The 15772-nt window shown below is 34.5% G+C and overlaps 3 protein-coding genes and 1 long non-coding RNA gene across 6 annotated transcripts in view; 2 read left to right on the top strand and 2 right to left on the bottom strand.

Annotated features, from left to right (window-relative positions):
* The window catches only part of LOC127859468 (serine/threonine-protein kinase SIK2-like), a 60687-nt gene that overhangs the window by 36325 nt on the left and 8590 nt on the right, over positions 1–15772 (top strand). The window contains exon 6 of the mRNA XM_052396857.1: positions 2708–2832. Within this exon, the coding sequence (XP_052252817.1) occupies positions 2708–2832 (125 nt within the window). The remainder of the gene's footprint in view (positions 1–2707; positions 2833–15772) is intronic.
* Positions 3759–9449, top strand: LOC127859469 (putative nuclease HARBI1). The gene is made up of 6 exons (XM_052396858.1): positions 3759–3971; positions 4547–4686; positions 5818–6012; positions 6361–6433; positions 7708–7889; positions 8260–9449. Exons 1-6 carry the CDS (start codon positions 3759–3761, stop codon positions 8480–8482), a joined length of 1026 nt encoding a protein of 341 aa, XP_052252818.1. The 3' UTR covers positions 8483–9449.
* LOC127859471 (uncharacterized) lies at positions 4548–8262 on the bottom strand. Its single transcript, XR_008039408.1, has 2 exons — positions 8101–8262; positions 4548–5389 (listed from the first exon to the last, which is right to left on the bottom strand). It is a non-coding gene; the product is annotated as an uncharacterized LOC127859471 (long non-coding RNA).
* On the bottom strand, positions 11660–15759 carry LOC127859470 (nuclear apoptosis-inducing factor 1-like). 3 transcript variants are annotated; one of them, XM_052396860.1, is made up of 8 exons: positions 15346–15759; positions 14604–14670; positions 13630–13731; positions 13399–13489; positions 13095–13139; positions 12478–12567; positions 12095–12252; positions 11660–11685 (listed from the first exon to the last, which is right to left on the bottom strand). In XM_052396860.1, the coding sequence occupies exons 1-7, from the start codon at positions 15504–15506 to the stop codon at positions 12098–12100; spliced, it is 711 nt and encodes a 236-aa protein (XP_052252820.1). In that variant the 5' UTR covers positions 15507–15759; the 3' UTR covers positions 11660–11685; positions 12095–12097. The 3 variants fall into 3 exon arrangements, with proteins under 3 accessions (XP_052252820.1, XP_052252819.1, XP_052252821.1); XM_052396859.1 differs by having other exon boundaries at positions 11660–12252; XM_052396861.1 differs by having other exon boundaries at positions 11660–12252; positions 12487–12567.

Raw genomic sequence — 15772 nt, 5'->3', positions numbered from 1 at the left:
TAAACCCAATTAAACTGGAGGGACAAAAAAGCAGCCATCAATTCATTTTCCCAAGTGAAGAGTGATGTACAAGCAATAAACAAGCATTGCTTGCGTCATTGGGAAGGAAGTTGATTGATTCAACAAAGCAAGTCAGACATAACACGATTGTTAACATTGACTTTTAGCTGTTGTGAAGCAAGGGCTGCAGATAAGGCTGTCATGTTTCAGCGTGTGTTTCTTGGTTGATTTCTCTTGAAGGCAGTGGGTTCCCTGTTTATTTAACCCTTTCCCACTCAGAAGCAAAGCCAAAATGGCTATGTGCAAACAGAATAAAACCAGAACAGCCTGCGAGTAACTTGCAGTCTGTTCAGGTTTTATGCTGTTTGCTGCAAGTTGTTTGTAGTGTGGAAGCAGAATAATATCAAATGCAATTGCCATAATACTATAATGTTGTAAAAAGGTCTTCTTACATTGGCCTTACTAGTATAGTTTACTGCAGAAAGACAAGTGAGCCTTGTTGTGGGAAAATGGGACTTAATGCAGGTGTTTAAATGTTGTCCCAGATTAGCCTGTGCAGTGCCCAAATTCCAGTCATAGACTAAACTTTCCGCTTTCCGGCAGAAAGTGTCGTCCCTGATTAGCCTGTGGGGATTGCACTGGCTAATCTTGGATGACACTTAACACACATGCATTATGCCTCGTTTTTCAAGAGTGAGGCTAAAGTGTATCACATTGAATGGTTCTGCAAGCAGCAACCTGTGATTTCTATCCCAACAGCTAACTAGCTGTAGGTTCTACAAGGAATACCTTTGATGATGTGAATGTTGATTGTCTAGTCACGAAGAGAGTAATTATAGCTCACACCAAGATGATTGTATGCTTAATGACTTACAAAACGTTGTTCTCACCAATAAGTGCATGCTTCCCTGATTTATTTCCTGGCTGTTGTTGTTCTATTGGTGTTGCATCACAGACAATGATTGAGGTATATTTGTAGAAGTGTTTCTTGGATGTTCATATGTTTTATGACTATTGCTTTGAAAGTACTGTTGTTTGTTATTGAAGTTCAGAAATTATTTATTATAACGCATAAGAAAAATATAACAGATAACTGAAATGATAAAGGTAGATTGAATCATGAAAAGTCAAAATACGAAACAATATGTGCATAACAATTACTGGTAATACAAAAAGACCATTTCTGCACAAAAAGTGGATTATAGTATTTCTTAGAGATCGTAGTTAAAATTTAAATACCAGCTTAACATTTATAAACACTATAGAAATGACAGCATTCAAATCAACTGCCTTAGTTTTATAAGGACCAATATAATCTTTATGGATCATGTATCATTAACAGAGATGATTTATGTTAGTAGCGCAAAGTTTGGTTAAGTCTCTTATTTGCATAAACCAATGATGAATTTTGTATTGAAAAATGTTCTCTGTAACATTACAACAGTACTGTCAGTTAACCATTTTGAAAAATATTAGTTTAAATCTGCATTTGAAAGAAATATTCATTGTTTCGAAGAGTGTGCCTGCTTGAAAGGCATCAGACAATAATACAACAGAATTCATGAATTTCACAAAATCTTTTCTGGCTGAGATGCAAAAACAGAAACAACACAAATGCTCAGGTTGGAAACAAATGATTTTGAAGCCATATGTAATGTCCTGAAAACTAAGTATCCAAAACAACACCTCTATGCGGACTATCATTGTAAGTTCCCTGCTGCAATAAGATGTTGTTTTTATGTCCCCCACCCACTATAGTGGGGGACATATTGTTTTTGTCCTGTCTGTTGGTTGGTCTTTTGGTATGCCAACTTTAACATTTGCAATTACTTTTGCAATATTGAAACTAGCAACTTGATATTTGGCATGCATATGTATCTCATGGAGCTGCACATTTTGAGTGGTGAAAGGTCAAGGTCATCCTTTAAGGTCAGAGGTCAAGTATATGTGGCCAAAATTGCTATTTTTATGAATACTTTTGCAATATTGAAGATAGCAACTTGATATTTGGCATGCATGTGTATCTCATGGAGCCGCACATTTTGAGTGGTGAAAGGTCAAGTTCAAGGTCATCCTTCAAGGTCAAAGGTAAAAAAAAAAGCGGCCCAGAAGGGGACATAGTGTTTCTGACAAACACATTTCTTGTTTTTGCTTATTTTTAATATTATGTGTTCAATACCTAGTCAAGTATTCAACATTTCTATAAGATGAATAATATTTTGATAGCATGTTACACGTATTCATATTTTTTAGCTCAGGCGAGCACAACATTCTTATGGTGAGCTTTTGTAATCACCTTATCTGTCATCTGTTGTGCATTGTCCATAATTAACATTTATTTTGCGAACACTCTAGAAGTAACATTTTTTCCAAAGTATGATTAACTTGCTCAGAAAATTTCCTCCAATTATATCTAGGCAGAGTTAGAAAAGGATTCTATTCGTCCAAATAGATCTGCTGGCTGCAGTTTCCTTCTATGGCGATGGTGAGACTTGACCAACTCCGAACAGTTAATTTAATTTGGTCTCAGGTTAGCATTTGAGTGGCCCAATTGTTTGGTGTGTTTGCAAATTTCAGGTTTTGTAAATTCTGAACAAGAAAGATGATTTGCGACAAATTTCATGTGTCGGATTTCAGGTTTTGTTAACTTCTATGTATTCTTTATTCATTAGACATATTTGCACATATTTCTTGGCATATGTTGCAGATTTTGGGTTCGGCAATTTCTACACGGGTAAGGAGCCCCTGGCCACATGGTGTGGAAGCCCACCATATGCAGCACCAGAGGTGTTTGAGGGCAAGAAATACCTGGGACCCCAGATTGATATATGGGTACATATCAAGCCAAGGTTTTAATTAGTTAGCACGATACAATTAAGCCCATCGTCGGATACGCACGGCTGCTGATTACGCTCCGCTCATACGAATGTAGAGTAACGTAATGAATAGACCGGGGGTGTCCGACGATGAATTAAGCCTTGATCTGGGTAAACTGGGTTTAATGGGCATGTGTTGTCCCTGATTAGCCTGTGTAGACTGGACAGGCTAATCTGGGAACACTTTCTGCCTGGACTGGATTTACATTTAGAAGAGACTTCCTTTTTAAAAATAAAAATTCATCAAAGCAGAAAAAAATTATTAAAGCAGAAAGTGCCGTCCCTGATTAGCCTTTGCAGGCTGCACAGGCTAATCTGGGACAACACTTTACACACATGCATTAAGCCCATTTTTTCGAAAAAGCTACTTTAGTTAGTCTGTATTTTACAATTTTACCTACCTCTTGAACAGATGTTTGAAGATTTCCAAATCACATTTCTGGTGAAAGTCTAATTCAATCAGAAAATCAACTACTAAGGTACTACAGATTTTATTCCTTGTTTTGCAAAATGTCTACCGGTACTCATAGCTCAGTTGGTATAGTGCTGGTCTGTCATTTCAAACCGGTACTCATAGCTCAGTTGGTATAGTGCTGGTCTGTCATTTCAAAGTCAAGCCTACCATACAGGGCCCCGTTTCATCAACGATCGCATCGCAACTTTAATGCCAAAATATCGCACATTTCTTATCGCATCGCAATTTGCGTTTCATCAAATATCGCATCGCCGATTTGAGTTGCGATATTCGCACATCGCCAATAATGAGGCTATTTTGCGTTTCATCAAAAATCGCACATCGCAAGAGCACCTGTTTTTTGCGATATTTTGCTTAAAACATGCGATCACACAAACCCAGTCGCAGACGGTAAAAAAAAATTCAATATGGCCGACGTGTTGTTTTTTTTTATGGAAAATAACGCGAGAAGGACAGAGCGGGAGTTCCGGCCCCGTCTGGAGATAGGCGGGGTTCGCGATATCGACTTTGTGAATCGGTATCGGGTAAACAGAACCACCGCACAGGAGCTAGTGGAGCTTCTGGGGCAGGATCTTGCCAGATCCGAACGTGGCGGAAAAACAATTTCGCCAGAGACCAAGGTAACATTAATGCAATCGACATGAATTTGCTAATTTGTTACTGTATATTTGCTGGGAGAAATTGACACACTAAGTACGGGGATTACGATCGTTATCAAGTACAGCAGAGTGCTGTTTTCTTACATCCGGTCTTAATTTGTTCTCATATCAACAGGTCAACACGGATACTAAACTGACATTGTATGATAATATAACCGTTGGATAAGCAGGCATAAATAGGCAAATCGAACAACGATTGAGTTGTAATTAGACTCATTCAAATTATGGATTAATTCAAGGCTTTGTTAACCAACAATATGAAATAAATACAATCTAGGTCACGTACATGTACAGTAAGTTTGAACTGGTATTTTTAGTAGTTTGTATTAATTTATTAGTTGTTCACAAATTTTTCATCATCATAATTGTTTTCCTTTTTTCTGATCTTTTCAACTGCAGAGTGGAGTCAGTGGAGTAAAGCTACTAGGGCCAACATGATCGTTTTTTTTGTTTGTTATTGGTCTTTTGATTGTAAATGATATTTCAAGTACTGTGACCAAATTTTATTTATGAATGTTTTAACATTGTTGCTGCAGATCCTCGTCAGCCTAAGATTTCTTGCGAAAGGGGCATTCTATTCGGAACTAGCCGACACCCATGGCATCAGTCGCTCGAGCGTGTCCAGAACTGTGCATAACTTTGTGGAGTCTGTCAACAACAACCTGGACAATATTAGGTACATACTTTAACTGTAAGATAGATTTGATATAATATTATTGTACTTACAGTTACAAACAGACAATCTTAAGTCTACGGTTTTTCTTTTTTTATCTGTCACACTTTAGTGTCCATATTCATTGTCAGACTTTTACCTTATTTTTTATTTTTTTTATAGCAGCTCATAAACCAAGGTCAAGATCAGCAACTGCAGCACAATTTTTATTCTTATAAGTTATCTTTAATTTATTTTTAATAATGCTATGATCTTAACTGTCTAAATATTATAATTGTATATCACATGCCATAGTTCTTTCGTTTTTAACATGTTAAAATAATCACGTTTATTGTATTCAGGTTAATTAATTAATTTATTTATTATAATTGATCTCAACTCAAGGACGATACTGTTTGTTTATATAATGTAAATTTCATGTAATGTTCAATTGTATATTTGTTATATGTTTGTTGTTATATTATGTCGGTCAATAGTGATACATGGCTAATGTTATACTTGTTATGTACAAACCGACTTGAAATAAAATTTGTATTGTATTGTATTGTTACAAATAGACAATCCATTTTTACTTATTGATGTTAAACACGGGCTTGGCACAGACAATTCTTAAAGTTAATAGTCTGCAACAGTAGAAAAATGTAGCTTTATTAGAAATCCTATATATGAAAACGCAACTCCAGACTCCAAAAGCTTTACCAAATTGCTCATATAACGACTGGTATGTGGAGGTGGAAATGAACAATTTTACTGCAATATTTCACATTTTATATCTCCATTTTGTTATATATTTATCAGCTGATGAGTATTAATTGAAATGTTGAAATTAAATGGTGGCCTTGTAGTTGACAATTCTTACTATGTTTTTTTTTTTTAAATCAATATCATAATCATTACCATTTTATGATACAAGTATGATGCAAGTGAATACAAATGTAAATACATTACTATAAAATATAAAAGATATTTTTTTTCTCAAATACAGCGCTTTCTCAGATGTGTATTTCTATATATTGGTATATTGGGTTATGTTATTGTTTTTGTTAAAAAAGTAAAATTAATGGTAAAATGGTTATTATTTTATACACATCACAGCTTAAACATATTCTTATATATATAATTTTTCTAAAACAGGTTTCCAATCGACAGAGAAGATGTTGTAAAAGAGAAGAGGGCATTTTACAACAAATGTAGACTTCCGAATCTTGTTGGAGCAGTGGATGGGACCTTAATCCCAATCATTACTCCAACTGTAGATGAGGAAGTCTACGTTTGTCGAAAAGGTTACCACGCTATCAACTGCCAGGCGATTGTAAACACAAGCTTGAAGTATGTATACACTCTTTAATTAATGTAGCAACTCAGTTTTTATTAAACTAATAGATTATCTTTTGTTGTGAAATGCATTAACATTTTAAAGTACAAATATCTTAAATCCCTTCAACTATTTTGTTTTTAGTTTGACATATTACAAAATGTTCTAGTGCTACAACCATTACTTCATTATGATAATCAAGTATGAGTTAATTTCATTTATATCCTGAACTCAGGGTTAATTTGCCAAAATTGCTTTCCACTGATTCATGTAGCTCTTATTAGTTATTACTCCTGCTAATTTTTCGTTCCAAAACTTACCCTTTAAAAGTGGGCCATTAATTGAGAAATAATGCATTTCAGGTTCATTAGTGTTGTGGCGAAATGGCCGGGCTCTACCCATGATGGAGCGGTATTTGAAAATTCAAGAATTAAGGTAAAATAAATAATTCTTCATGTATCAAATTTTAGTTACCATAATTAAAAGTGTTGTTAATAATTTAAAAGGATGAAAATACCAAAACTTGTAAGAAAGTTGTGACCTATGATACTCTCACTCATGTCTGAGTATCAATGGCTCACCATTGCTAAAGGTGTGCAAGCAGTCAAATGCTTACAGAGGAAAACTGCCCAATGGATCTGACCGCAGTGATAGGACATTGTTGTTAAAAATGAAGTAAAATCCAACCAACAGAACCAAAAATACATAAATACTACAACTATAATTAACTGATACTGTTTTTAAATTGCAGTACTGAAAACGATTTGTATATTTATTTTTAAGCTCCACTGGCCAGAGGCCAGGGGGGGCTAATGTCATGGTCCTGTGTCCGTCGGGCGTGCATGATTTTAACATTTTCTTTAAACATCTTCTCCTAAACTACAAAACCAATTGTGATAAAATTTATCGCAAATGTTCCTGGGGTTAACCTCTTTCAAATTTGTTCAAATTATGTCCCTGGGGTCAAATTTGACCCCGCCCCGGGGGTCATTTATTGAACATATGCTTATATAAAGCCTATTTTGTGCGAAATTTAAAAATCTTCTTGTCCATAACAATTTGGGCCTAGTGCTACCACATTTGGTATGTAGTGCTATTTAATAGTTCTCTACTTTGTTTGTTCAAATTATGCCCCTGTGGTCAATTTTGACACTGCAACGGGGATCACAAAAATTAACATACGGTTAAATAAGGCCTATTTTGTGCAAACTTTAAAAATCTTCTTGTTCATAATTATAGAGCCTATGGCTACCAAATTTGGTATGTAGTGACATTTAATATTCTCTACCAAGTTTTTTCAAATTATGCCTCTGGGTTCAAATTTGACCCTGCCCTGGGGGTCACAAAAATGAACATATGCTTAAATAAGGCCTATTTTGTGCAAACTTAAAAAAAACAACTTCTTGTTCATAATTATATAGTCTAGGGCTACTAAATTTAGTATGTAGTGACATCTAATGGTCCTCAACCAAATTTGTTCAATTATTCCCCTGGGCTCAAATTTTACCCTGCCCCAGGTGTCACAAAACTGAACATATGCTTATATAAAGCCTCTTTTGTGCAAACTTTAAAAATCTTCCTGTCCATAACCATTGGGCCTAGGGGTACCAAATTTACTTTTAAAAGTACATGAATATAATGTTACTGATACAAAGGCTATAACATGTTATTTATAAGTTGTGATTTGATTTTTACATATTTCACTCTAGGGACATCTTGATGCTACAGCAAATGTAGTTCTGCTGGGCGATAGTGGATATGCCCTGAGCCCCTCCCTACTCACCCCCATAATGAATCCCCGTTCCCAACAGGAAGAGCGGTACAACCGCAGACACAAGAGGGGTCGGGAAGTTGTGGAACGGGGATTCGGGATATTGAAGTCCAGATTCAGGTATAGAAATATTTCTTCTTCCTTTCATAGATATTCTTATTTAACATATCATACTTATATATTGTGAAATCAAATATACCAAATAATACCCAGTGTACTTTAAATAATTGTGCATTTTCTTTATTACATTGGAATGCACAAATTTTGTCCTGCAAACATGTATTATCAGTTTATCACATACATGTTTTCATGTCTATCATGTTCAAATAACCTAATGCAGCAATTGAAATGAAATACAAATATTCCGAAAATAATAACAGTTGTTCGACTTGAATATTTAATATTAATTTGATGCTTATCTCAGCACTGACCAGTTCAATGGACAATAAAAAGTTAAAGAATTATTCATGATGTGTTTCCTTACTTATAGATGTCTACATCGATCAGGGGGTGTTTTGCCATACAAGCCCCATCAGTGTGCGGCCTTGTTTGTAGCGTGCTGCCGGCTGCACAATCTGCTGATGGACAATGGGGAGGAGCAGGAAGTGGATGCCGATGTCATTGAGGAGGATGACAACAATGATGACCCTGTCGAAGTTGTACTGAATCAGCGTGGTGCTGCTGTTCGAGATTATTATGTAAACCTAAATTAACCTAAATTAACATTCGTGAAGATAAAACAAAATAGTTGGACCTATTGTTTGTTAAAACGTAAATTAAAATGTTTCTTTTTTTAGTTCGCCTTTTTTAATACGTTGTGGTAGCCTTGTCATTTACAAAAGTTTTTTTGTTTTTTTTATATTTATTTCCATTAGATATTGGGTAAATACATGATGTCAGTGAATAAAATAAGAATCCATTTAAAATAAAGGTAACTAAGCTAAGTATCTCTTTGTACCCATGTATGTCCCTTGCATAATTAGAAATTTCATGTTTGCGTTATTATATTTGTCCATGCAATTCAATTGAATACATTATTGGATAATGCACCTTTAAGTATTAACCTGACTGAATAGCTAAATGACTGAATTACTGAATGAACTTAGGGGGCGGGTTCCGCGACCGCGGAGCCGACACTACGCCCCTGAGTGACCAACCGACTGACCAAGCCAGGGTACCGGCGGGGCCCGCTACCACGTCCCCGAACGCCCCTGTGCTGACTGACGGACATAACGTTGTTTTTTTATTCTGACTAACTGACGGACTGACTGACATTTTCTTTACATGTGTTTCTTTTTCTTAATTTTTTTTTTTTTTTATACATATTTGTTAATTGTTATTTTGTCTGCACATTAACATATATGTATTTAATACATTCTGTGCATTGTGTACTCTTCGTGATTATGTTGAATTTTAAATGTAAACATTGTTGAATTTTGATATCATTATATGTGGCTGTACTTGGAAAGGAAAATATTAACTACCATTTTATTTAAACAAATGATAAAATGCAAACCAATCATACATTAAGCACTGATTTCTCATTTTTGTTCACCACATGTTCATACGCATTCTACATAATTCACTCATGTCGTTGGATGTTATATCTGAGACGTATTCTTGTTGATACTTGTTTTGGAGGAAGTATAGTAGCAGCCAATAAATAGATCATTTAGTTTATTATTTGTTGTTTTATTTGATTTCTATATGCCCCTTTGGAAAAAGGAACATGTTATGTTAAACAGTATTCATCTGATCTTCACCAATCTTTGTCAAAAGTTGAATTTGGATGATATATAGGCCAGTTTCAAATATGGGTCATGTAGTGTTAAATACTAGGTCATATGGTCACTTAGTGCATTTTCAGCATTCAGCATGTTGTTCAGCTCTAATTCGAACAATATTCATCCAATCTTCCCCAATCTTATTTAGGATTTGCATCAAGTTTATATAGATCAAATTCGAATGTAGGTTATATATGCTTAAAAAGTATGTCAAAGTATTTCTTGGTGAATCGTTAACATTCAACATGTTGTCCAGGCTCGAATTCAATCAGTAGTGTCGCAAAATTTGAACTTCGACGGAAGCAATCAAAGTTAAACTTTGCACAAATTATCTCCACTAAATTTAATTTAGTCAAGAACCTGGGGTCTTATTTACGGGTGCTGCCACCAGTCCATTTAGACAAATTTCCATGTAACTTGTACAACTAGCCGAGCTAGTAGAAATTAAATAAGTCATTTGTTTCTACTACTACAGTTTATTTACAAAGTATACACACTTTATTTCCAACATTTCCAACAAAAGTCAAACATTTAAAAATATACATACATCATGTTAAAACATACTCAGTTTATTCTCCTATTTTATAAGTTCTATTTCTCATTTTTGTTTTGTCACTGTGAACTTGACCTTTGACCTAGTGAATTGAAAATCAATAGGGGTCATCTGCAAGTCATGATCAATGTACCTATGAAGTTTCATGATCCTAAACGTTAGCTTTCTTGAGTTATCATTCAGAAACCATTTTACTGTGTCAAGTCACCGTGACATTGACCTTTGACCTAGTGACCTGGATATCAAAATGGGTCATCTACAAATCATGATCAATGTACCTATGAAGTTTCATGATCCTAAACGTTAGCTTTCTTGAGTTATCATTCAGAAACAATTTTACTGTGTCAAGTCACCGTGACCTTGACCTTTGACCTAGTGACCTGGAAATCAAAAGGGGTCATCTACAAATCATGATCAATGTACATATTAAGTTTCATGATCATAGGCGTACACTTTCTTGAGTTATCATCCCGAAACCATTTTACTGGTTCGAGTCACCGTTACCTTGACCTAGTGACCTGAAAATAAATAGGGGTCATCAATGAGTCATAATCAATGTACCTACAAAGTTTCATGATCCTACGCGTAAGCGTTCTTGAGTTATCATCTGGAAACCATCTGGTGGACGGACGGACAGACGACCGACCTACCGACATGCGCAAAACAATATACCCCCTCTTCTTCGAAGGGGGGGCATAAAAATCTGTGCTTACCTAAAATTGCATTTACATTTAACTAAAATGTTAAAAAGCGTTATATACACAAGAATGCATTGAATACTATAAGGGCGGTTTCGGTAAGTACTGGTTTTACCCCACTTGCTAAAACGGCATTGACCATAAAGTTGGCGCTGATTGGTCGAAATTGAACCATGACCTAGTTCACACGCCTTTTCATTTAGGATGTAAACATTATTGCACTTTTAAAGGAATGAGTGTTATATAAAGAATATGGAAATGGACAATTGAAAGAAACACATGTCTTGCACTATAGTAATAAAATGTTATTATTATTAATATTAAACAATGGGAAAATATACAACTTGTTGGACATTAATTGGTTGAGAAGCTGGATCTTACTTAATTAGCTCTATGTTTTTTTAAGGATTGCACATTTATATGAAAATATGATGTATAATTGCATTTTTTATTTTATTTTGGAATATATTTGAGTGTGACAGCAAATGTTGAACTCTTGCAACCTAAGACCCTGTCTGTAAAGTACCTTAAAGGATATAGGGCTATTGAGAAGCGATGACCATCACAGGGTGGCGTTATGACAATATCTAAAAGGAAATTTAAAAATAATATTTACAGGATAGGGGTAATGAATATTTTGTCGCCAAACGGTCACCTTTATAGGGCCACATAAAAATTTAACAGTAAAACAATGTACTGTACAGTTAAAAGAGACAAAACAATTAAGTTTATACATGAGATTAACTTATAAACATTGTGTACAACATTAAAACAATATGATAGTTATGTTTATAGCATTTACAAATAAGAATAACAGTAATTCTGAACATTTACCATGCTCCAAAATATCCGGTATATGCATCTTTTGACAATTTAATAACCTGAAAATAATACAGCATTACAAATGCAAAATGATTGAATAATTTGGAAAGTTATGTTGTTATCGTTATATTTTGTGACACTACAAGGATTTTTTATATGAAGTACATGTATAACATATACCACTCACTGTAATAGCATGGATGAACGAGTGGTCTAAAATGCTAGACTCTTATTCCAAGGGTCAGTGGTTCGACCCCAGTTGAGTTTAACTTTTTTTCTTTAATTGTACATGTATTCAATTTTTTTATGGAGCTAATTAATTCCAATGTTTACATTTATTAATTTAAAGCATTTAATGACAAACTTCAGTAGTTGCATAAATCTGTGAATAGGTCCCTTTAAACAAGGTAGAAATAAAAGCAAAATGTATATCATGGGGTGTTATTTTTTTAAACATAATTAACACACTTTTTAAAAATTTGTGGGATCCAACAAGTTGTCCAGGAAAGCTTTGCCAGCTGTTAATTTTAGTGTTGAACTTATGTCCCGCAGTATTTCATTCCGCTTTACACTCTCCTCTAGCATTTGCCGAGATATGTCAATCATTTCCTGATGACAATCACAATCTGCAAGTGGGATTAAATAAATCTGATATATTAAACTATGTGATGAATCATTAATTAATTTCTTTGTCTTTTACAAAACTGTTATTTTAAGTGACTATCAGTGTTTATTGAAGGAGGTTAAATATGATTATCTCCAAGTATGCTTCATGTCAGTCACCTTTCATATCAAAAATGTTTGAAATCAATCAATTAATGATGGTAAGCATTGTGAGAAATTTGATCTACCCTTCATACTTGTCTTCCTGTTGCTGTTGCTGGCAGGGATGCTGGCAGTGCTTTTGGAGCTTGTTTGAATGGGAACAGGCTCACTTGGAACTAAAACATGAATTCGAACATTAAGGGTAATGTAAAAAGAAAAGACGTTACCAGTGTGTGTGTATGTGTGTGTGTTGGGTGGGGGGGGGGGGGGGAGTAAATTTTTAAATGTCACCGAAAATGTGTATCAAATATCCGTACTGGTCTAAAATTATATGTAGCAAAAACAAATTTTCTAAAGACTTCTACTTTTTGTTGTAACACTACAAAAACATACGAAACTAAGGGGTATTTGAATGTCTGTGCATGGACAGAATTTATTCTCTTATTTTGAACTTTCATAAAAATTATCAATAACGACAAAATCAACTATATTCCCTGTAAATTGATATTTAAAATTTACAATTATTAATTTGAAAAATAAAGCCTAGTCACATGAATACTATAGCCAATCAGAATAATGTTAAATAGTGAAACCAATGGCAATTGTTATTATTTTATTATGAAGACTCAGTCAACAGTCAATTAAAGGTAAGTGATATTTGTTTTTACAAATCTTATAACTTTAATAGATAACAATGACATACCGTTCTGCTTGAGGCGTTTATTTTCCTCTCCTTTGTCTAGGTTATCTGATATAAAAAAGATATTGGGTAAAATATTTATACTTGTGTTTCTATTAATTATGAACAATTAATGAGCATGTGTTTCACTGTTGATTTGTGTTCATGCATGATATATCATATGAGGCTGTCCCCCTTTTAGTATGCCATATTCAATGCCAATTTAAGCCTTACATTATTAATGACATTTATTATTGCATTTAAAGTGCACTGTCAAATACCAAAAACAAAAAAACAAATGTCAAAATTTAAGCATGTTTGTACCCACCATTTTCTTGCATGGATCTCTTGAGTGGACCGGTATCGATCCCTCCACCTTGCACTCCGAACAGCTTTGTTTTGGGCACTAAGGACAATAGCTGGAAAAAGTGAACAACTATACATCATTCTGGAAAAGTTGTTTTTTTTGCAAATTTAAAATAATAATATGAACCATGGACAAATGCTAGATCTGCATCATTATTTTATTTAAAATTTGTTATGTTTACAATATGAATACCTTATCCTCCAAAACAGTTAATTGCATTTTTTTTGGAAGAGCTGCCTCCCCAGAGCTTTCCACAAAGCGTCTTCTCTTGGCATCCTTCATAATGGTCCGGCTCTAAGATGAATAAAATACAATTTGAAATAATTTATGAGTACATGGTCTCCCTCCTCTGAATGGTAACAGTATAGTAACATGTCATTTACTTTCAGGTACATATATATTGAAGAAAGTGCATTCAAATACTGATCGTAATGATTTTTTAGTGATTATTAATCACAAAAACTTAATGTGTCAAATGCTAAATGATTGTATAAAAAGTTTGAAAAGGGAAAAAATATTAATGGTAATGGTGGGATTGAACTTACATCCTGACAATAATATAGCCGCAATTTGACTAAAAACAGGTTAAGCAATTATCCCCCTCTTAAAACTTATTACTTGCCTTGAATTAGTTTTTAGACCTTTGAATTTGAAGGATGACCTTAACCTTTCACCACTCAAAATGTGCAGCTCCATGAGATATACATGCATGCTAAAAATATAGAGTTGCAATCTTCAATATTGCAAAAATTATGGCCAACGTTAACGGACAGACAGACGGACGGACTGACAGTTCAACCGCTATATGCCACCCTACCGGGGGCAAGAAAACCTACAATCATGGAGTAGGAAACCGAATATTTACACCTTGCTATTCATAATACATTTTAATTGTATAAATATACAAATAAGTAATTGTACAAATAAATAAGTAAGATGATAACTTTTGTTTCTATCTGTAAAGTGATTTTATTATTGACTCTTAAATTTTATGTTATTCATGTTATATGCTTCTGACATGGGCCTGTTTAGTATAGTTGTAAGTGATTCATAATTTGTTATTGGCTTTACGGCAAAGTTTAAGTACAGCTAAGTTATTCATTTATAAAACTTATTACTACCATCATGGATTCTTCTTCCTATACAAACATATAAGGTATATTTACCTTCCAATCACACCACTTTTTCATTGAATCTTCTACGTTCCTCTCGTTCCCCCCTACGGAATTTATTCTGCAAAAGTTTCAAATTAAACAAATGAATACATCTCAATATGTTCTTTCATTTTTTACCAAAAATAGTGGTAGGAGTGAGGGAGAGTACTTGGAAGTCTATATAAGTACAGTAGACATGGTCAATTTATTTTGTTATATTTAATATATAATTCATACAATATATCAGACTATTTCAAGCCAACACTATCAAAAGGTAACCAGTTGTTACTCCCCATGGACGTCACTCCCCATGAACATGCAGTTTGTTAAGATTACAGAATAGATTACAAGGTATGATCACATCTTTCCATGGGCACTTGCACTTTGATGTTAAAACAATTAATACGTTTTTATTTATTAACACTTTATTAAAAGATCAATTCCATTTTTCAGGGTAATTATAGATCAAATAAACTTAGGAGGAGGACAAATTTTCATTAGTGTGAATATACCCTATCACAATGTCAAGGAATATCAATGCTGAAAAGTAAACAATTTCAAAACCTTTCTTTCTGTGCATGGCAGTCACGCTGCATTTGAAATTCGTGATTTTAGATTATTAGGATAATCATTACACACAACCTGTGTAACGTTAATGTGTCAATACCAATTTAATTATGTTTCAAGATGGTCCTCCATTTAATGTAAAAAGAACAAGAAAATTATGACCATGTCAATGTAAATTTTAACTCACGATTGGACGATGTCCGACCATGCACGGTCTTTGTCTTTCTTTGATAATGTGCCGGACAATTTGCCCCACAACACTTCATAATTTTGTTTGACGCCCTCGAGCAGTTCCTCGAGTTCTCTTGGCTGCCAAGAGGCGCTCCTATTCTCTACGAGATCTGCCATTGTTGTTGTTTGATCGTCTGTCAAATATGACAGGTGGCGCGAGATTCAGCAGGTGCCCGTTTTTTACGTCATTTTGATAGTAGACTGTGAGCGATTATCGCTCATAGCACTAAACTACCGGCAAACTACCGGCAAGAATCTGCGATATGTTTGATGAAACGCTTTTTAAAAAATATCGCAATCGCAGGTAAAAGATCAGCAATCGGCGATCGGCGATAATATCGCATCGCAAATTTTGATGAAACGGGGCCCAGCTTGATGTGGGA

This window comes from Dreissena polymorpha, chromosome 15 (assembly GCF_020536995.1).
Source record: "Dreissena polymorpha isolate Duluth1 chromosome 15, UMN_Dpol_1.0, whole genome shotgun sequence".
NCBI classification, from domain to species: Eukaryota; Metazoa; Mollusca; class Bivalvia; order Myida; family Dreissenidae; genus Dreissena; species Dreissena polymorpha.
The sequence above is the reverse complement of the archived record's forward strand: the minus strand, read 5'-3'. Positions and strand labels throughout refer to the sequence as shown.